At 39.4% G+C, this 23,707-nt stretch overlaps 1 protein-coding gene across 1 annotated transcript in view; it reads right to left on the reverse strand.

Moving 5' to 3' along the window:
* OCA2 (OCA2 melanosomal transmembrane protein) overlaps positions 1 to 10,323 on the reverse strand; it is a 471,457-nt gene extending 461,134 nt beyond the window's left edge. Inside the window, exon 1 of the mRNA XM_007098939.3 lies at positions 10,076 to 10,323. Within this exon, the coding sequence (XP_007099001.1) occupies positions 10,076 to 10,323 (248 nt within the window). The remainder of the gene's footprint in view (positions 1 to 10,075) is intronic.
* Between the last annotated feature and the right edge of the window lie 13,384 nt (positions 10,324 to 23,707).

The following is a 23,707-nucleotide window of genomic DNA, read 5'->3' on the forward strand; positions in this document are numbered from 1 at the left end:
CTCCACGCTATCATAAAGGAGCCTGACATGGGGCTAGATCCTACGAACCATGGATCAGGACTTGACCCAAAATCAGGAGTAGGACACTCAACTGACTGAGCCACCCAGGTGTCCCTGCAATATTTCAAATTTTCCACTACTATGATATTTGTTATGGTGATTTGTAATTGGCTATTAGAACTTGTAAAAGCTCAGATGATGGTAAGCATTTTTAAAAATTTATTCTCAAGTTAGTTAACATACAGTGTAGTCTGCTATTTTTGATTCTTTGAGGAACCTCCACACTGTTTTCCAGAGTGGCTGCGCCACACTGCATTCCCACCAGCAGTGCATGAGGGTTCCCCTTTCTCCACATCCTCTCCAACATCTCTTGTTTCCTGAGTTGTTAATTTTAGCCACTCTGACTGGTGTGAGGTGGTATCTCAGTGTGGTTTTTATTTGTGTTTTCCTGATGATGAGCGATGTTGAGCATCTTTTCATGTGTCTGTTGGCCATCTGGATGTCTTCTTTGGAAAAGTGTCTATTCATGTCTTCTGCCAACTTCCTCACTGGATTATTTGTTTTTCAGGTGTTGAGTTTGGTAAGTTCTTTATAGATTTTTGGCACTAACACTTTTTCCTATATGTCAATTGCAAATATCTTCTACTATTCCATCAGTTGCCTTTGAGTTTTGTTGATTGTTTCCTTCACTGTGAAGATTTTTTTTATCTTTATGAGGTCCCAATAGTTCATTTTTACTTTTATTTCCCTTGCCTTCAGAGACATGTCAAGTAAGAAGTTGCTGCAGCCGAGGTCAAAGAGGTTGCTGCCTGTTTTCTCCTGTAGGATTTTGATGGTTTCCTGTCTCACATTTAGGTCTTTCATCCATTTTCAATTTATTTTTGTGTATGGTGTAATAAAGTGGTCCAGTTTCATTCTTCTGCATGTTGCTGTCCAGTTTTCCAAGCACCATTTGCTAAAGAGATTATCTTTTTACCATTGGATACTCTTTCCTACTCTATTGAAGACTAGTTGGTCATACATTTGTAGGTCCATTTCTGGGTTCTCTATTCTATTCCACACAGATACATAGATTCTATTCCAATAGATCCACAGATCTATTCCATTGATCTATGTGTCTGTTTTTGTGCCAATACCATACTGTCTTGATGATTCCATCTTTGTAATAAAGGCTAAAGCCTGGGATAATGATGCATCCAGCTTTGGTTTTTCTTTTCAACATTACTTTGGCTATTTGGGGTATTTTGTGGTTCCATACAAATTTTAGGATTGTTCTAGCTCTATGAAGAATGCTGGTGTTATTTTCATAGGGATTGCATTGAGTGTGTAGATTGCTTTGGGTAGTGTCAACATTTTAACAATATTTGTTCTTCCAATCTAGGAGCATGGACTGTTTTCCCTTTTCTTTGCGTCTTCTTCAATTTCTTTCACAAGCTTTCTATAGTCTCCAGTGTACAGATCTTTTACCTCTTTGGTTAGGTTTATTCCTAGGTACTTTATGGTTTTTTGATGCAATTGTAAAGGGATCAATTCCCTGATATCTCTTTCTGTTGCTTCATTATTGGTGTATAGAAATGCAACTGATTTCTGTAGATTGATTTTATATCCTGCACCTGTACTGAATTCTTGTATCAGCTCTAGCAGTTTTTTGGTGGAGCCTTTTGGGTTTTCCATGTCATCTGTGAAGAGTAACAGTTTGACTTCTTCTTTGCCAATTTGGATGCCTTTTATTTTGTTTTGTTGTCTGATTGTTGAGGCTAGGACTTCCAACACTATGTTAAATAACAGTGGTGAGAGTGGACTCCCTGTCATGTTTCTGATCTAGAGAAAGCCCTCAGTTTTTCCTCATTGAGGATGAGATCAATGGTGGGCCTTTAATATATGGCTTTTATGATATTAAGGTATATTCCTTCTATCCCAACGTTCTTGAGGGTTTTTATTAAGAATGGATACCGTATTCTGTCAAATGCTTTTTCTTTTTTTAGTGTTTATTTATTCTTGAGAGACAGAAAGCATGAGTGGGGATGGGACCAGAGAGAGAAGGGGACGGAGGATCCAAAGCTGGCTCCACACTGGCAGTGGTGACTCTGATACAGGGCTCCAACTCACGAGCCATGATATCATGACCTGAAGTCGGACATTCAACCAGCTGAGCCATTCAGGCACCCCTCAAATGCTTTTTCTGCATCTATTGACAGGATCATATGGTTCTTATTCCTTCTTCTATTAATGTGACCTATAATGTTGGTTGATTTGTGAATATTGAACCAGTCCTGCAGCCCAGGAACGAATCCCACTTGATCATAGTGAATAATTCTTTTAATGTACTGTTTAATTAGATTTGCTAGTATCTTGTTGAGAATTTCTGCCCAATTCCATCAGGGATATTGGGCTTTCATTATTCTTTTTAGTGGGGTCTTGTCTGGTTTCGGAATCAAGGTAATTCTCGCTTCATAGAATGAGTCTTGAAGCTTTCCTTCCATTTCCACTTTCTGGAACAGCTTGAGAAGAATAGGTATTAACTCTGCTTTAAATGTCTGGTAGAATTCAATCTGGTCCAGTAATCTTATTTTGGGGGACAATTTTTGATTACCAATTCAATTTCTTCACTGGTTATGGGTCTGTTCAAATGTTCTATTTCTTTCTGTTTGAGGTTTGATGGTTTGTGACTATCTAGGAATTTGTCTGTTCTTCAATATTGTCGAGTTTTTTTGGCATATAATTTTTCATAGTATTCTCTCATAATTGTTTGTATTTCTGTGGTATTGGTTGTGATCTCTCCTATTTCATTCATGACTTTACCTATTTGGGTCCTTTATTTTTCTTTTGGAAAAGTCTGGCTAGGGGTGTGCCTGGGTGACTCACTCAGTTAAGCATCCAACTTTGGCTCAGGTCATGATCTCATGGTTCATGGGTTTAAGCCCTGCATTGGGCTCTGTGCTGATAGATCAGATCCTGGAGCCTGCTTCAGATTCTGTGTCTCCCTCTCTCTCTGCTCTCTCTGTCTCTCTCTGTTTCTCAAAAATGAATAAACATTAAATTTCTTTTAATTAAAAAAAAGTCTGGCTAGGGGTTTATCAATTTTGTTTATTCTTTCCAAAAAAACAACTCTTAGATTCATTGATCTGTTGTACTAATTTTTTATTATATACTGTTTATTTCTGTTCTAATCTTTATTATGTGTCTTATTCTACTGACTTTGGGGTTTCTTTGCTGCTGACTTTCTATCTCCTTTAGGTGTAAGATTAGGTTGTGTATTCAGGACCTTTCTTGCCTCTTGAGATAGGCCTCAGTTGCAATGTATTTTCCTCTTAGGATTGCCTTTGTTGCATCCCAAAGGGTTTGGACTGTTGTTTTTTCATTTTCATTTGTCTCTATATATTTTTAAATTTCTTCTTTAATTTCCTGGTTGACCCATTCATTCTTTAGTAGGATGTTTTTTAACATCTGTGTATTTTGGGGCTTGTCAAATTTTTTCTTGTGGTTGATTGCAAGTTTCATAGCATTGTGACTGATAATATGCATGGTATGATCTCAAGCTTTTTATATTTGTTGAGGATTGTTTTGTGAACCAGTATGTGATCTATGTTGGAGAATGTTCCATGTGCACTCACAAAGAGTATGTATTCTGCTGCTTTAGGATGAAAAGTCTGAATATATCTGTTACATCCCTCTGGTCCAATGTGTCATTCAGAGCTATTGTTTCCTTATTGATTTTGTGCCTAGACGATATGTCCATTGTGTAAGTAGAGTATTAAAATCCCCTACAATTACAGTATTATTATCTATACATTTGTTTATATTTATGATTAATTGATTTATAAACTTGTGTGTTCCTGACATTGGGAGCAGAAAAATTTACAATTGTTAGCTCTCCTTGATGGGTAGACCCCTTACTTATGATATAATTCCCTTCTTCATCTCTTATTACAGTCTTTGTTTTAAAATCTAGTTTGTTGGCTTTAGCCTCTACTACAAAGCTGCAATCATCATTGACACAAAAACAAACACATTAATCAATGAAATAGAATAGAGAACCCAGAATTGGACCCTCAAATATATGGCCAACTAATCTTCAATAAAGCAGAAAAGAGTATCCAATGGGAAAAAGACAATCTCTTTAGCAAATGATGCTTTGAGAACTGGACAGCAACATGCAGAAGGATGAAACTGGACCACTTTCTTATACTATACACAAAAATAAATTGAAAATGGGTAAAGGACCTAAATGTGAGACAGGAAACCATCAAAATCCTACAGGAGAAAACAGGCAACAACCTCTTTGAACTCAGACACAGCAATTTCTTGCTCAACATGTCTCCAAGGCAAAGGAATTAAAAGCAAAAATGAACTATTGGGACATCATCAACATAAAAAAGCTTCTTCACAGTAAAGGAAACAATCAAAAAAACTAAAGGCAACTGATAGAATGGGAAAAGATATTTGCAAATCACATACTGGATAAAGAGTTAGTATCCAAAATCTATAAGGAATTTACCAAACTCAACACCCGAAAAACAAATAATCCAGTGAAGAAATGGGAAGAAGACATGAATAGATAGACACTTTTCCAAAGAAGACCTCTAGATGACCAACAGACACATGAAAAGATGCTCAACATCATTCATCATCAGGGAAATACAAATCAAAACCACACTGAGATACCACCTCACACTGGTCAGAGTGGCTAAAATTAATAACTCAGGAAACAACAGATGCTGGTGAGGATGTGGAGAAACAGGAAACCTCTTGCACTGTTGGAGGGAATGCAAACTGGTGCAGCTGCTCTGGAAAACAGTGTGCAGGTTCCTCAAAAAAATTAAAAATAGAACTACCCTATAAACCAGCAATAGCACTACTAGGAATTTATCCAAAGGATACAGGAGTGCTGATTCATAGGGGCACATGTGCCCCAATGCTTATAGCAGTGTTATCAACAACAGCTAAATTATGGAAAAAGCCTAAATGTCCATCAACTGATGAATGGATAAAGAAGATATGGTTTATATATATACAATGGAATACTATTTGGCAATGAGAAAGAATGAAATCCTTCCATATGCAGCAACATGGATGGAACTGGAGCATATTATGCTAAGTGAAATAAGTCAGTCAAAGAAAAACAGATATGATACATTTTCACTCATATGTGGAACTTGAGAAATTTAACAGAAGACCATGGGGGAAGGGAAGGAGAAAAAATAGTTACAAACAGAGAGGGAGGGATGCAAACCATAAGAGATTCTTAAATACAGAGAACAAACTGAGGTTTGATGGGGGGGAGATGGAAAAATGAGTGATGGGCATTGAGGAGAGCACTTGTTGGGATGAGTGCTAGGTGTTGTATGTAAGCCATGAATCACAGAAATCTACCCCCAAAAACAAAAGCACACTGTATACACTGTACATTAACTAATTTGTCAATAAATTACATTTTAAAAATAGTAATAAATAGGGGCGCCTGGGTGGCTTGGTCGGTTAAGCATCCGACTTCAGCTCAGGTCACGATCTCGCGGTCCGTGAGTTCAAGCCCCGCATCGGGCTCTGTGCTGACAGCTCAGAGCCTGGAGCCTGTTTCAGATTCTGTGTCTCCCTCTCCCTCTGCCCCTCCCCTGTTCATGCTCTGTCTCTCTCTGTCTCAAAAATAAATAAACGTTAAAAAAAATTATTTTAAATAGTAATAAATAAATAAATAAATAAATAAATAAATAAATAAAATCTAGTTTGTCTGATATAAGTATGGCTACTCCAGCTTTCTTTTGACATCCAGTAGCATGACAGATGGTTCTCACTTTCAATCTGCAGGTATCCTTAGGTCTCAAATGAGTCTCTTGTAGGCAGAATATAGATGGATTTTGTTCTTTTTTCAATCCATTCTGATACTCTATGTCTTTTTATTGGGACATTTAGTCCACTTACATTCAGAGTGATGATTGAAAGATATGGATTTAGTGCCATTGTATTATCTGTAAGTTTCATATTGTGGTGATGTCTCCGGTCCTTTGTAGTCTTTGCTGCTACTTCCCATTCAGAGTCCGCCTTAGGATTTTCTGCAGGGCTGGTTTAGTGGTCATGAACTCCTTTAGTTTTTGTTTGTCTGGAAAAGCCTTTATCTCTCCTTTTATTCTGGACAGACTTTCTGGATAAAGGATTCTTGGCTGAATATTTTTCCTATTCAGCACATTGAATATTTCCAGCCACTTCCTTCTGACCTGCCAAGTTTCAGTGGACAGGTCTGCTACTAACATCATGTGTCTACCCTTGTAGTAGACACATAAAGTACACAAAAGTACCTTTTGTGTCTAGCTGTTTTCAGAACTCTCCTTCAAATCTTTGTATTTTGTAAGTTTCACTATGATATGTCATGGCGTTGACCTGGTTTGTTAGTTTGAAGGGAGTTCTCTGTGCCTCTTGAACTTGTATGCCTGTTTCCTTCCCCAGATTAGGGAAGTTCTCAGCTATACTTTGCTGAAATAAACCTTCTGCCCCTTTTTCTCACTCTTTTTCTCCTGAGACTCCTATGATTTGGATATTTTTTAGTTTCTTGGAATCACTTAATTCTCCTAGTCTCCCCTCATGTTCTAGTAATTTCCTTTCCCTCTTTTTTTCTGTAAGTTTATCTTCTACTTAACCTATTCTCTCCTCCGCTTCTTCCATCTTCGCAGTCACTGTATCATTTGTTTTGCATCTCAGTTATAGCATTTTTAAATTTATCCTGACTAGTTCCTAGGTCTTTGATGTCTGCAGAAAGGTTTTCCCTGGTGTCTTGTGTGCTTTTTTCAAGCCCAGCTAGTAGTCTTATGACTGTTATTCTAAATTGTTGTCAGATATATTGTTTATATCTGTTTTGAGCAAATCTCTGGCTGTCATTTCTTCCTGAATTTTCTTTTGAGGAGAGTTCTTCTGTTTCATTATTTTGGCTAGGTTTCTGTCTTTTACATGTTTTAATAGCTTGTTATATGTCCCGTACCTGGAAGTACTACTATATTAAGTAGGGGTCATACACTATCCAGGGCCTGGCACTTCAGGAATTTTTTGGTGTGTTGCATACACTCTATTGTGGCATTTTGGCTGCTCTATCCCACTGGTCAGTCCTCTTCAAAGCTCCTCCTTTCTTGTAGTGGTGGAGTTTTTGGACCTTCAACCAGTTGTGCTTTGATTTGTTCATTGAAGTAGCCCTATAAAAAAAGGAAAGGGTGTGGGGGGGGAGCCTGATCCCACACAAAGAGAAAAATGAAAAGGGAGAAAAGAAGACTAAACAGTATAAGTCTTAATCCAGAGAGAGAGAAAATAAAATAAAGAAAAAGAAGATATTGGAAAGGTGTAAAAAGAGTGAAAATGCCTGACTAAACAGCAAAAAAAAAAAAAAAAAAAAAAAAAAAACAGAAAAAAAATTATATATATATATATATATATATATATATATATATATATATGAATTGACCAAAAACAAATCAGAAACTATGAGCCTGATTCCAAAAGAAAAAAAAGAAGACGGTAGAGAGAATAGAAGAACAAACAGACAAACCAACAGACAGAGAGACAGACAAAAACAAAGAGTTGTCTGGTTGTGCCTTGGACCAGTGGCTATGCTGACCTGGAGGAGAGGTTGGCTGCGTTGGCTCAGTCTAGCTCCAGTAGAAAAACAGTTGCCAGGCATGGAGGAGCGGGGTTTGGTGTAAGCCCGCCTCCACTGGTGGACTGCTGTGCTGCTTCCCTGAAGTCCCTCCATGTTGGTGTTTGGGAGAAAAATGGCCAACACTCCGATCTCTCCCCCAACCGGGTGTCTCAAACCATGCTACTTAGGCAGCCATCACAGAATAGCAGTTAGCTTGCCCTGCTCCACAGTTCTCCTGCGCCTTCTAGGCACTCGACTGGGATTCAAACCCTGATGTCTTAAACGGTCCTGCACTGTGGGGACCCTGTCCAGCTGTAGGGCCCCTCAGCCCTGCTGATAAAAGGTCTTTGGCTGCCACCAAAGGGTCTTTTGTCCTGGGGAGGCAATAAATCCTCTTCCCACAGTACTGGAAGAAAGGGACTATTCTCTCCCAGTGAGCCCCTGAGATTGCTACAGCACCCTGGGCTGGCTCCTTCTCCCGCCAGGCGTGCACACACAGCCGGCTCCAGTCCAGAGAAAGTCGGGCACTTTCATACCTCCAAGTTTCAGCTCCTAAGGCTGTTTGCAAAATGGAAACCGGCGCTCTCCATATTTCTCATTCCCCAGTCCATGGTCTGGAGAGGTTTTCCTCTAATGCTAAGTAGATACTGAATCCTTCTCTCTTTCTCTCCCTTTTGTCTGTTCACAAAAGGGGCTCCCTCCCCACCTTGCCTATGCCATTTTATCTCCCCCAATTAATATACACATACCTCGATCCCTCCAATGTCTCCCTCCACCTGCGGAGATCCTTCTGCCACTCCGCAGGTTGATTTCCTGGGTGTTCCAAGTGATCTGACCTCAATACAGCCGTGTTTGAGGGACAAGGGAAATCCAGGTTCCCCTACTTCTCAGCCATCTTTGATGGTTAGCATTTTTAAGCAATAAAGTATTTGTTAATTAAGATATACACATTGTTTTTGTAGACATAATACTATTGCACACTTTATTAGACTACAGTATAGTGTAGTCATAACTTTTATTTTCACTGTGATACCAAAAACTCATTTGAGTTGCTTTATTGAGATACCTGCTTTCTTGTGGTGGTCTGGAACGTAATCAGAAAATCTCTGAGATATCGTTGTATATAGATTTGTCCTTTTACTCTGACTCAGGTGGAGCCCATAGCTCTCTCCTATCTCCAGGTGTAAATCTACTTAGAGTCAATCGAGAATGTGAGAAAGCCAGCCTCACACCCAGCCTCAGCCAACCTGAGGCAGTGGGTGGTGGTAGAGAGGCCCTTCTCCTTTGCCTGCTCCTAGCTGCCTGCACAGTTGGGGTAGTGGAGTGTGGCTTGGAGCCATGGCCAACCTATTTTATCTCTCTAGGGCCTCCCAGGTAAGGAGCTGCCCCACCCCCACAGTTCCAGGTGTGGGACACAAACAGGCAATGGCCTCCTCTAGCCCTTTACAAAATAAAACTGGCCCTCACAGCTGGGAGCTGCCCACCCACCCCAGCCCAGTGGGAAGCTCTCCCATGGGCTAGGTAGCCCTGTGCGCATGCTTTGACAAGTGGACCCAGCCCCACCATACCTGCAGCCCTTTACTGGTTCAGGTGGGCCAGGCACTGACAATCCCCTACTCAGCTCCAGAGAGGCACACTCATGGGCAGGTACCTCTCCCCATCCCCGCACACCTACTGTGCCGACGTTCTATATTCACAGGAACACAGCAGCGGAGCAGCTTGAGCCAAAGATGCTGATGACAGCAAACTCCCAAGCATCAAAGCAGATGCCATGCAGAGCTAGGACCTGAGAAGGCAGTCTCAGACAAGTGGCAGGGCTATATACCACACTTGTATGTATTTCTGTGATCTTTGCCTTTTTCAACATTAGACCACTGGTACTGCGTGGGTCCTGGTTAAGCAGGACTTCTTGCCTGTAGGGACCAGGATACCCAGATCTGTAGGGTAACCAGTATGTCCCTACATGGGTATGAATAGACACTTATAGCACACTTTTATACCTATTTATTGTTTTACTTTGGTAAATATTTAAGGGTTTATCAAAAGTTTTTTTAATGTAAATCAAGATTTTTCTAACGTGAAAAAAATATTGAAATGATTCACTTGACATTTATAGGAATAAAGCATATTTCAAGATACATATATATAAGCATATAAGGATACAGCATGTGCTTTTTAAAATCATGGAATACTTTTAATGCCTTAAAATAATATAATAAATTCCAAGTTCATGCTAAAAACTCTTTTCTATTTTTGTAATCTTTTGGAGTTATGTTAGCTACATTTTAGAAAGAGCATTCATTTGAAACAGGCCAGGAAAGTGATCTAATGACAGAAAGATTCTTGCATTCCTTGTATAATATCTGAAAATTTCCCACAAAAAATAGGGGAACTACACTCATAAAACACAATATGTGTGGCTTCCACATTTACCAGATAAAACTATTATAAACTCACCTCTGCTCTGTGAGGAATGAACCAAAATCCTGGTCCACAGAAGCCAAGCAGCTCTGCCCAGTTGCCCTGCTGGAGTAGGGGGATGTGGGGTCTACCCTGTTGACTCCCTGCAGTAGCCTGTGGTTGCTGGTGGCAGGTACCGCCAGCCCTGGCCTTCCCAGACCAGCACACATAGGAGCAGATGACTGATGTAGCTCCATCTCCAGCACACCAGAGGTCAGCCCACCATCTTTGTTCTCCAGATGCATGTTCCGTTGTCACTCTTCTCACCAGGTCAGCCAGAAAGAAACCACTGTTGATGAAAAGCAAACTGGAAATATTGTTTGCACTTTGGGGAATCCATATGGAATCCATGCAGTCTCTCTCTGAAGCATTAGTTAAGTTGTAATATGTGTGCAGTATGAAATGCTATTCAACTAAAATGCTCTATAAGGATATTGATTGATATGGGGGAAAATTAAGGATACAGAAAAAACATTGATAAACTATGATATTTTTCTTGATATAAATATATACATAGCATTTTCATAGAACAGAAGACCAAAAAGACCCAGCCTCTGAAACATGAGTACCTCTGGATGGTGGGGGCTTTCTCCTTTGTTCCTGTCTATGCTATGGTTTTATGGGTTTTGCATCTAACAAATTAATACCTTTGTAATGAGAAAATAATACCTACTATGAAAATGAAAACAACTGCTTATTGAAAGTAAAATTAAAAGGTTATGATGTCCTACTCTTGGATTATATTTCTAACCATTACAATTTTATTCTTTTACATTTGCTAGCATCCCATAACCCCAGAAATAACCTTTGATTTGCAGCAGAATGGTTTGCTTTCAATAGTTGCTTTGAACCCAACACTCGTTGTGAGCTTTGGTTGAGCAGGATTTGCAACACTGAGAAGCAATGTACATGACTATGGGTTCAATGGGTACAATACATGGATTCACCACTCCTTGTGACTCACTCATCAGTAAGAAGAAGGTGGAGTGTTGGTAGAATATGCCTGTATCAAAAAGTAAAGTAAATACATTTACATTAGTTTAATGCAATGTTTCCATTGTCTGGTAAAAACAAAGTCCACATGCATGTATGAACTGCAAAATACAAATTGTACAACTTTCCTGATTCCACCTACAAGTTAAATGCTCTCATATTTGCATTTAAAATGATACTTCAAAATAAAGATCAGGGATGACATTCATGCTAATAATTTAGGTTTTTAATTTGTCCTTCCTTAGAATAATGACATTTTAAAATACTGTGACAAGTCAAGAAAAAGAGTGTGGAAGAAAGGAAAAAGTTTTACATTTTAATACTCTTAACATCACTTTTTTCCTGTTTTTTAAAAAAGGAGCCCTACATTTTCATTTGCATGGGGCTCCAGAAATTATGTAGTTAGTCCTACCAAGAGTTTGGAAAGGTATCCTCCTTGTTCTCCACTGCAATCTTCTCCCATCCCTAAAGTATTCCAGCTGCTTTAGAACATGTCATTGGAATGCCCCACCAACCCCTTACTGAAACAACTAATATCTTCCTGGTCATATCTCTTCATTCTTTGAAGATCTGAATCATAGCTTGTGGTCTTGTTCTACCTTTGTCATATTTTGGTTTCAACATCTACAGAGATGATGCTTCCCACCCCCTGGACTCTCAGTTATGTGATCACCTCAATGGCAGGGAGCTTCTCTGCTTCTTCATCAGCCAAACACCCCCTGTCCCCACTCCTCTTCCCAGCAAACCCTGTCCTCCTACTTGCCCCAACTCATTCTGTCAAGCTCACCTGATGTGTGAGTTTTCTATTGCTGCATAACAAATTACTTCAAAATTGGTAAACTTAAAACAACACATGTTTATAAGCTCAGGGTTTCTGTGGGTCAGGTGTTGGGGCAGGCTTAGCTGGGTCATTTGCTAAGGATCTCAAGGTGTCATCAGGCTTTTTTTCTTATCTAGAGGCTCAACGAGGGAAAAATCTGCTTCCAAGATGACTCAATGTTGGCAGAATTCACTTCCTGGTCCTACAGGACTGGGGCCCTGGCTTCTTGATAGCTGTTGACTAGAGACCACACACTAAGCTCTCAGAAGCCACCCTCACCTTCTACAGGTTCCTGCAGTTCCTTGCCATGTGGACTCGTCCAACTGCTCACTTCATCAAGCAACCATGAGAGTCTCCAGAGTGAATCCACTGGCAAGGCAAAATTTTACATAATGTAACACAAAAACAGGAGTGACATCCCATCAACTGCCTTTGCCATATCCTACTGGTTGGAAGCCAGGCACAAGGCCTACCTTTAATTCAGGGGAGGGAATCACACAAGGACATGACCACCAGGCAGTAGGGATCATGGGGGCTACCCTGGGGTTTGTCTGCCACCCATGGCAAAACTCCCAACATTGGCTTTCCTGCCCTGTGCCAGCATCTAAGCAGCTGAATGTAGCCATAGAGAACCCTCTGTGGTTCTGACAGTCTTACATGACTTCTGTGTGCAGTGTTCCCACTGGGTCCTAAAACTGCCCAACAATTTTAACACATCTCCCAAGGCAATTTTCATTCCTGTTCTCCTCCATCTCCCTCCTTAAACTCCCATACACCCTCCCTCCTTTTCAACCTCAGCTGCTGCCTTTGCCTCTTCCTTCCTTCACTGACTGAATCAACCAGGGTCCAAGAAGGAACTAGAAGCTGAAGACGTAACCGTGGAAACTGGTTACACAAGAGATGGACATGCTGTGACACTCACCAAAGGCTAACAATTAGCAACAGTGGGAAAATTTCCACCCCACCATAGCTGAGAGCAGAGGAAGAAGTGAGTGCAGAAACCATGGTGGGCCTTTCTGAAAGAAGGTGGAGTGCCAGAAGAGATGCCTCCCAAAGCAGAGTGGAGTGGTAAGAAGTACCAGCTTACCTCTCCCCATCCCTCAATCTCCCAGCACAGCTTCCTATTGGCCAAACTCAGCAGGAAGATGCTGACCTGGGAGCCCAAGCAGGAGCCAGACACTGAGATTCAAAGCAGAGAACAGTGAAGGTGATGAATGTCTCCGATAGCAAAAGTCCCAGAATTGGCACACTGACAAAACTAGTAGGAATGAGAATAAAATGTCCAGCCTCCCAAGTACACAACAGTTTGCAACCCTACTGGGTACACTGGAGCCCACCCACTCTCACCTACTCAGTTGTATTGTTACAATTCTCCTCTCCTGAAGAATTCAGGCCAGCATGGAAACATACTGTGATATCTGCCAACACTATAAAGATACATCTCAGGACTACTGCTCCCAGGAAGACAGAGTAGACCTACTTTTCCCTCTTTCTCTTGATAAATACAATGAAAAACCTGACATTTTGTATAAAACAACCATAAGAAGACTCTGAAAGGTAGAGAGAAGAAAGAAAACTGGTTAGGGACCCAAGAAATGACAGAGCAGTGAGGCCCCTGAATTTTTATTTTGCCTCATATATCCCAGAAAGGGTGCTGAAGAAGTTGGCAACCTGGAAAGACCAACAAGCACAAAGCAAAAAAGTCCCAAGAAAAGCATGCTTTTTTTTTTTTTAACATTTATTCATTTTTGAGAGACAGAGAGAGAGAGACACAGCATGAGCAGGAAAGGGGCAGAGAGAGGGAGACACAGAATCCGAAGCAGGCTCCAGGCTCTGAGCTGTCAGCAGAGCCCGACGCGGGGCTCAAACTCACGAACTGCGAGATCATGACCTGATGCCAAAGTCGGACGCTCAACAGACTGAGCCACCCAGGCTCCCCTAAAGCCTACTTTTTCTAACCAAAGGAGTAGTTAAGGTGCAGCTTAGCAGGACAGAAAACTTTTAGGCAGTAACTGCTTTACTGGAGCCAAACACTGCAAACCCATATCCACCCAAGACAGCAAAGGCCAAGTGGGGAGTCTAAACCTCCACCCTCCCCAGGCTGAAATAAAGGACCCAGGCCCCCATCCCTATTGGTGTCAGAGAAGACTTATGGGGATCTGGGATGTTCACCTCTACTGGGTGCTAGGTAGTCCCATCTCCTCCCTACACACCCCTCAACCCCTGTGTAGGCAGAAACCACACACTGGGAACCTAAACTTTACCCCTCCCTGCAATAAAAAGAACCCCTCCCCATCTTTGCTAAGATTTCAGAGGAGGCCAAGTGGAAAGTCAGGACTTTAACCACTGCTTGGCAGTAATGAGGGCACCCCCAATGGTGTCACTAGAAGCCACATAAGAAGTAATATGGTGCTTTACCCCCTTCCAGCCAGGATGGTAGGTGTGGTGTCAGAGGAAGTCAGGCCTTTCTGCTGGTGTGGTGTCAGAGGAAGTCAGCTAAAAGAAACTTTAAATAGGAATACAGAGTTTCATAATACCCAAAATGTTCAATGAAACTCAAAAGGTTTTAATTAAAAAAAATCAACTGTCACAGTGATAACCAGGAAAACCTCAACTTGAAAAAAATAGAAGAAAACATTTAAATAAAAGATGTTAGAATTATCTGACTGAAATTTTTAAAGCAGCCAAAATAAAAACACTTCAACAAGCAATAACAGACACTTGAAGCAAATGGGGGGAAAAGAGAAAATCCCAGCAAAGAAACAGTCTCAGAAAAGAAGAGCCAAATAGAAGTGAAAAAAAAAAAACAATAGCAAAATTAATACTCAAAGATGAGCTTAACAACAAAATGGAGGGGGGTGGTGAGAAAAGAACTGATGAACTGGAAGACAGAACAACAGAAATACAATCTGATAGAGTTTTAAAAAAATTAACAGAACCTCAGAAACATGTGGGACAATAATAAGATATTTAACATTCATGTAATCAGAATCCCAGAAGAAGAGAAAGACTGTGTAGCTGAAAAAGCATTTAAAGAAATAAGGGCTGAAAACTCCCCAAATTTGGCAAAACACATAAACGTTACAGATCCAAGACACTTAATGATATTAAAAAATGATAAATTCAAAGAAATCCACATCAAGACATAAAATAGACAAACTTCTGAAGACTAAAGAAAGACAAAGAAAAACTCTTGAAACCACTAGCAAATGACAATATACCTAGACAGTAAAAACAATTCAAATGACAGAAGAAGTGGAATATTTTTTGAAGTAATGAAAAAATAAAAACTATTAACCTAGAATCTTCTATCCAGTGAAAATATCCTTCAAGAATGAAGATGAAATCAGACCTTCTTAGATGGACAAAACTGAAAAAACTATCCTAAAAGAATGGCAAAGGGAAGTTATCAAAACATAAAAGGACAGCTAAAGGAAGGAATTCTGGAGCATCAGGAAGGTAAAAAAGAAAAAATGGAAACAAGAAATGGGTAAATACAACATTTTCCTCTCCTCTTGGATCTTCTAAATTATGTTTGATTTTGAAACAAAAATTGTAACACTCTTTGATGTAGTTATAAATCTATGTAGAGGAAATATTTAAGACAACTTTATCACAAATGGAGGAAGTAAAAGGATATAGAGAGGGGTAAGGTTTTTCTAAATTTAACTCAAACTGATAAAATGATAACACTATGACAAGTATTGTATATATAATTTAACACCTAGAGAAACAACTTGAAAAAGCTACAAAAGAGATATATTCAAAAATACAGGAGATAAATCAAAATGGAATTACAAAATAAAACAATTAACCCACATTCCTAACATTAAACTTCCATTGAATATAAATGGTATAAATATAATTAAAAGACAGAGACTGGTAGAGTGGATTATAAAACATGATTCAGCTATGTACAGTCTACAAAAAAATTACTTCAAAAATAATAATATAAGTAGGCTAAAATGTGAAAGAATGGAAAAAGATATTCAAGCATTAATCCAAAGAAAGCACAACTGGCTGTATTGATATAAGATAGACTTCAGAAAAAATATTAGGTGCAAAGAGAGACATTATATAATAATAAGAGTCAATTTACTAAAAAGACATAGAAATCTTAAATATATATGTACCAAACAACAGAACTGCAAAATATGTGATGCAAAAAACTAATGGAACTGAAAGAAGAAAGACACATGTACAGTTCTATAGTTGGAAATTTCATTTCCCTCTCAGCAATTAATAGAACAACCACACAGAAAATCAGCAAGGATATAGACGCAATGAATAACACCATCAACCAATAGGATCTAATTGACACATATGGAATACTCCACCCAACAACAGCAGAACATACTTTTTAAGTGCCCATAGAACATATACCAATGTATACTACATCTTGGACCATAAAACAAACCTCAGAAAATTTATTTTTTTAATATGATTTATTGCCAAATTGGATAACATACAGTGTGTACAGTGTGCTCTTGGTTTTGGGGGTAGATTCCCATGATTCATTGCTTACATACAACACCCAGTGCTCATGCCAACAAGTGCCCTCCTCAATGCCCATCAGCCATTTTCCCCTCTCCCCCCACCATCAACACGCAGTTTGTTCTCTGTATTTAAGAGTCTCTTATGGTTTGCCTCCCTCCCTCTGTTTTTTCCCCTTCCCTTACCCCATGGTCTTATGCTAAGTTTCTCAAGTTCGACATGAGTGAACACATATGATATCTGTCTTTCTCTGACTGACTTATTTCACTTAGCTTAATACCCTCCAATTCCATCCACGTGGCTGCAAATGGCAGGATTTCATTCTTCCTCATTGACAAGTAGTATTCCATTGTATATATTAACCACATCTTCTTTATCCATTCATCAGTTGATGGACATTTAGGTTTTTTCCATAATTTGGTTACTGTTGATAGCGCTGCTGTAAACATTGGGGTACATGTGCCCCTATGAATCAGCACTCCTGTATCCTTTGGATAAATTCCTAGTAGTTCTATTGATGGGTCATAGGGTAGCTCTATTTTTAATTTTTTGAGGAACCTCCACACTGTTTTCAGAGTGGCTGCACCAGTTTGCATTCCCGCCAACAGTGCAATTGTTCATTTTAGCCACTATGACTGACCAGTGTGAGGTGGTATCTCAGTGTGGTTTTGATTTGTATTTCCCTGATGATAAGTGACATTGAGCATCTTTTCATGTGTCTGTTGGCCATCTGGATGTCTTCTTTGGAAAAGTGTCTATTCATGTCTTCTGCCCATTTCTTCACTGGATTATTTGTTTTTGGGTGTTGACTTTGGTAAATTCCTTACAGATTTTGGATACTAATCCTTTATCCAATATGTCATTTGCAAATATCTTTTCCCATTCTATCAGTTGCCTTTTAGTTTTTTTTATTGTTTCCTTTGTAGTGCAGAAGCTTTTTATCTTCATGAAGTCCCAATAGTTCATTTTTACTTTTAATTCCCTTGCCTTTGGAGATGTGTCAAGCAAGAATTGCTGTGGCTGAGGTCAAATACGTTGTTGCCTGTTTTCTCCTCTAGAGTTTTGATGTTTTCCTGTCTCACATTTAGGTCTTTCATCCATTTTGAGTTTATTTTTGTGTATGGTGTAAGAAAGTGGTCTAGTTTAATTCTTCTGCATGTTGCTATCCAGTTCACCCAGCACCATTGCTAAACAGATTGTCTTTTTACCACTGGATACTCTTTCCTGCTTTGTCAAAGATTAGTTGGCCATACATTTGTGGGTCCAATTCTGGGTTCTCTATTCTATTTCATTGGTCTATGCGTCTGTGTTTGTGCCAATATCATACTGTCTTGATGATTACATCTTTGTAATACAGGCTAAAGCCCGGTACTGTGATGCCTCCCACTTTAGTTTTCTTTTTCAATATTACTTTGGCTATTCAGGGTCTTTTGTGGTTCCATATAAATTTTGGGATTGTTTGTTCTAGCTTTGAGAAGAATGCTGGTGCAATTTTATTGGAATTGCATTGAATGTGTAGATAGATTTGGGTAGTGTTGACATTTTAATAATATTTATTCTTCCAATCCATGAGCATGGAATGTTTTTCCGTTTCTTTGTCTTCTTCAATTTCCTTCATAAGTTTTCTATAGTTTTCAGCATACAGATCTTTTACATCTTTGGTTAGATTTATTCCTAGGTATTTTATGTTCTTGGTGCAATTGTAAATGGGATCAGTTCCTTGATTTCTCTTTCAGGTGCTTCATTATTAGTGTAGAGAAATGCAACCGATTTCTGTACATTGATGTTGTACCCTGAGACTTTGCTGAATTCATGTATCAGTTCTAGTAGCCTTTTGGCCTTCCATGTAGAGTATCATGTTGTCTGTGGAAAGTGAAAGTTTGACATCTTCTTTGCCAATTTTGATGCCTTTTATTTCATTTTGTTGTCTAATTGCTGATGCTAGGACTTCCAACACTATGTTAAACAACAGTTGTGAGAGTGGACATCCCTGTCATGTTCCTGATCTCAGGGGGAAAGCTCTCAGTTTTTCCCCATTGAGGATGATATTAGCTGTGGGCTTTTATGATGTTTAGGTATGTTCCTTCTATCCAGAATTTCTTGAGGGTTTTATTAAGAAAGGATGCTGTGGGGTACCTGGGTGGCTCAGTCAGTTAGGCGTCTGACTTTGGCTCAGGTCATGATCTCATGGTTTGTGGGTTTGGGCCCCGCATCAGCCTCTGTGCTGACAGCTCAGAGCCTGGGGCCTGCTTCAGATTCTGTGTCTCCCTCTCTCTTTGCCCTTCCCCCACTCACACTCTATGTCTCTGAAAAATAAATGTTAAAAAAAGTTGAAAAGAAAGGGTGCTGTATTTTGTCAAATTCTTTTTCTGCATCTATTGACAGGATCAGATTGTACTTATCCTTTCTTTTATCAATGTGATGTATCACATTGATTGATTTGTGAATACTGAACCAGCCCTGCAGCCCAGAAATGAATCCCATTTGATTATGGTGGATAATTCTTCTTATATGCTGTTGAATTCAATTTGTAAGTATCTTGTTGAGAACTTTTGCATCCATGTTCATCAGGGATATTGGCCTGTAACTCTCCTTTTTTGTGGGGTCTCTGTCTGGTTTTGGAATCAAGGTAATGCTGGCTTCATAGAATGAGCCAAAGCTTTCCTTCCGTTTCAATTTTTTGGAACAGCTTCAGATGGATAAGTATTAACTTTGCTGTAAATGTCTGGTAGAATTCCCTTGGGAAGCCATCTGGCCCAGGACTCTTATTTGATGGGAGATTGTTGATAACTGATTCAATCTCTTCACTAGTTATGGGTCTGTTCAAATTTTCTATTTCTTCCCGTTTGAGTTTCGGCAATGTGTGGGTGTCTAGGAATTTGTCCATTTCTTCCAGATTGTCCAGTTTGTTGACATATAATTTTTCATAGTATTCTCTGATAACTGTTTGTATTTCTGAGGGATTGGTTGTGATAAGTCCATTTTCATTCATGATTTTATCTATTTGTGTTCTTTTTTCTTTTTGAGAAGTCTGGCTAGGGGTTTATCAATTTTATTTTTTCAAAAAACAAGCTCTTAGTTTCATTGATCTGTTCTATGGTTTTTTTGGATTCTATATTGTTTATTTCTGCTCTTTATTATTTATCTTCTGCTGGCCTTGGGGTGTCTTTGCTGTTCTGCTCCTAGTTCCTTTAAGTATGCTGTTAGATTTTGTATTTGGGATTTTTCTTATTTCTTCAGATAGGCCTGGATTGCAATGTATTTTCCTCTTAGGACTGCCTTTGCTGCACCCCAAAGGATTTTGACTGTTGTATTTTCATTTCCATTTGTTTCCATATATTTTTTGAATCTCTTCTTTAATTGCCTGGTTGACTGTTCATTCCTTAGTAGGATGTTCTTTAACCTCCATGCATGTGGAGGTTTTCCACACTTTTTCCTGTTGTTGATTTGAAGTTTCATAGCATTGTGATCTAAAAATGTGCATGGTATGATCTCAATTCTTTTACACTTATTGAGGGCTGTTTTGTGACCTAGTATGTGATCTCTCTTGGAGAATATTCCATGTGCACTTGAGAAGAATGTGTATTCTGCTGCTTTAGGGTGAAAAGTTCTGAATATATCTGTCAAGTCCATCTGGTCCAGTGCATCATTCAGGATCATTGTTTCTTTATTGATTTTCTGCCTAGATGATCTGTCCATTGTTGTAAGTGTAGTATTAAAATCCCTGCAATTACCACATTCTTACCAATAAGATTGCTTAGGTTTGTGATTGTTTTATGTATTGGGGTTCCTCTGAATTGGGTGCATAAACATTTATAATTGTTAGCTCTTCTTGATGAATAGACCCATAATTATGATATAATGCTCTTCATCTCGTTACAACTTTTATTTTAAAATCTAGTTTTTCTGATATAAGTATGGCTACTCTAGCTTTCTTTTGACTTACAAGTATCATGATAGATGGTTTTCCATCCCCTCACTTTCTATATAAAGGTGTCCTCAGATCTAAAATGGGTCTCTCATAGACAGAAAATAGATGGGTCTTGTTTTTTTATCCATTCTTATAACCTATGTCTTTTGATAGGAGCATTTAGTTCACTTACATTCAGTGTTATTATTCAAAGATATGGATTTAGAGTCATTGTGTTATCCTGTTGGTTTCATGCTTGTAGTGGTGTCTCTGGTACTTTTTGATCTTTGCAACATTCCACTCACAGAGCCCCCCCTTAGGGTCTGGTTTAGTGGTGATGAACTCCTTCAGTTTTTGTTTGTCTGGGAAAACCTTTAGTTCTTCTATTCTGAATGACAGTGTTGCTTGATAAAGGATTCTTGGCTACATATTTTTCCTATTCAGCACATTGAGTATTTCCTGCCACTCCCTTCTGGCCTGCCAAGTTTCAGTAGATAGGTCTGCTACTACCCTTATGTGTCTACCCTTGTAGGTTAAGGCCTGTTTGTCCCTAGCTGCTTTCAGAATTCTCTCTTTATCTTTCTATTTTGCCAGTTTCACTATGATATGTCGTGCAGAAGATCAATTCAAGTTACCACTGAAGGGAGTTCTCTGTGCCTCCTGGATTTCAATGTCCGTTTCCTTCCCTAAACTGGGGAAGTTCTTGGCTATGATTTGTTCAAGTACACTTTCCGCCCCTTTCTCTCTTTCTTCTTCTGGAACTCCTATGATAACAGATATTATGTTTCATTGAATCACTTAGTTCCCTAATTCTCCCCTCGTGGTCTAGAATTTTTTTCTCTCTCTCAGCTTTCTCAGTATCATCTTTTTCCATAATTTTATTTTCTACTTCACTTTTTCTCTCCTCTGCCTCTTCAATCCTCACTGTCACTATGTCTAGTTTATTTTACACCTCATTTACAGCATTTTTATTCATCATAACTATTTTTTAGTTCCTTGATCTCTGCAGCAATAGATTCTCTGCTGTCTTCTCTCCTTTTTTCAAGCCTAGTAATTAATTTTATTACTATCATTCTAAATTATTGTTCAGTTAGATTGTTTATGTCTGTTTTCATCAATTCTTTAGTTGTCATTTCTTCCTGGAATTTCTTTTGAGGAGAATTCTTCTGTTTCATCATTTTGGCTAGTTTTCTGTCCCTTATGTGTTTTAAAAGCTTGTTATGTGTCCTGCACCTGTGAGCACTACTATATTAAAGAGGGGTCATATACTGTCCAGGGCCTGGCCCTTCAGGAGGTGCTTTTTTGGAGTGTGTTCCTTGCTCTCTGTTGTTGTGACTTTGGTTGCTTTATCTCCCTCCCCATAGTGATGTTTTGGACCTTCCATCAGGTGTGCTTTGATTTGTTCATTGAAGTAGCCCTAGAAAAGAAAACAAACAAAACAAAAAACAACAAAAAACAAATAAAAAACAAACAAGCAAAAAACAAAAACAAAAAACAAAACAAAACAACCAAAAATAGCAGCTACAACAAACCAATGGGGGGGGGGGAGTTGAAATAAAAGAAAATTGACCAAGCAGATAAACTATATGGCTTAATCCAGAGAGAGAGAGAGAGAGGAAAATAAATAAGGAGATATAGAACAGGTATAAAGAGAATAGATTAAATATGTCTGCTTAAACAAACCAACAATCAGAATAACCAGACTAGAGGGAAGAAATAAGGAAGAAAAAAACATATATATACTATGAATTTTCCAAGAATTAAATCAAAAAATGCAAAACTGCTGGGTGCCTTGGAACTGGTGGCAGTGCTGGTCTGGAGGAGGGGCTGTCTGGTTCATCAGCATCAATACTGCTTCAGTACAGTAGATATGCAGTTACTTGGCATGGAGGGGCATGATTTGGTGTGCACCAGTCCTGCCTCCAGTGTGGGCCCACTGTCCATTCCCTGAAGCCCCACCTTGTTGGTGATAGGGAGAAAAATGGCAACATCCATGGACTGGGTGTCCCAGACCACTCTGTTCAGGCCGTCCTTGCAGTGCCACAGGTGCAAATGAAGCAGTTTGTCCCACTCCACCAACTCCTGCGCCTCCTTGGCTCTTAGCTGGGATTTAAACCCCGATATCTTAAAGGGTCCCCCTGTGCACCCTAGTTTCAGGGAAGTGCCGCTCCATGCCATCAATGTATGGCCTCTGGCTGGTGGGTGCAGGCAGTCTTTGTCCCTTGAACAGTTATATACCTTCTTCCTACAGCACTCCAGGGAGGGTATTGCTTTCTCCCACTGTGGACTGCACCTCTGAACTAGTTACTGAACCAGGAGCTGGCTCCCCTCCTCCGCAGGTGCACAAACAGGGCAGCTGGCACCAGTCCAGAGAAAGCCCCACAGTTAGTAACTGGATCTTTCTCCATCCCAGTCTGTGGTTTTCTCTTGTCCAGATATTGTCCTTCCACAGCCTCTATTTCTCTTTCCTTTGTCTCTCTGCAGAAGAGGAATCCCTCCCATCAGTGCCTATGCCATCCATTTTATCTCTCCCAGTTCACAATCATGCACCTATGGCCTGCCAGGTTGTCCCCGCGTGTCCCTGGAGACATCTCTGTCACTCTGCAGCCTGGACTCTTGGAATTCAGAGTCCTTTGGCCTCCACATTGCTGTGTTTGAGGGATGAGGTAAATTCAGATCCCCCTACTTCTCTGCCATGTTGGATCTCCCAACCCAAACCTCAGAAAATTTAAAAGAATTGAAAACACACAGTGTGTTCTGTAGCCATGATCAAATCAGAGATTAATAACAGAAAGACAAGCAGAAAATCTGCATACCTGAAAATTAAACAACACACTTCTAAATAACCCAGAAGTCAAAGAGGAAGTTTCAAGGGAAATAAAAATTGTACTGAACTAAACAAAATTAAAATATAACATTTCAAAATCTGTGGAATAAAGCTAAGCAGTGATGAGAGGGAAGTTTACAGCATTAAATGTTCATTCTGGAAAGAAGAAAAGGTCTCAAATCAATAATCTAAACTCTCATCAAATTAACTAATTCCCATCTTAGTAACCTAGAAAAAGAAGAGCAAAATAAACCAAAGAAAGCAGAAGTAAGAAAACAATAAATATAAGAGTAAAAATCAATGAACTAGAAAACAGAAAAACAACAGAGAAAATCAATGAAACAAAGAACCTGTTCTTTTAAAACATCAATAGAGGGGTGTCTGGGTGGCTCAGTTGGTTAAGCATCTGACTTCAGCTCAGGTCATGATCTCATAGTCTGTGAGTTCAAGCCCTGCATCAGGCTCTGTGCTGACAGCTCAGAGCCTGAAGACTGCTTCAGATTCTGTGTCTCCCTCTCTCTCTGCCTCTCTCCCATGTGCATTTTCTATCTCTCTCTCTCTCTCAAAAATAAACATTAAAAAAAA

Source organism: Panthera tigris, chromosome B3 (genome assembly GCF_018350195.1).
Source record: "Panthera tigris isolate Pti1 chromosome B3, P.tigris_Pti1_mat1.1, whole genome shotgun sequence".
Classification (NCBI taxonomy): Eukaryota; Metazoa; Chordata; class Mammalia; order Carnivora; family Felidae; genus Panthera; species Panthera tigris.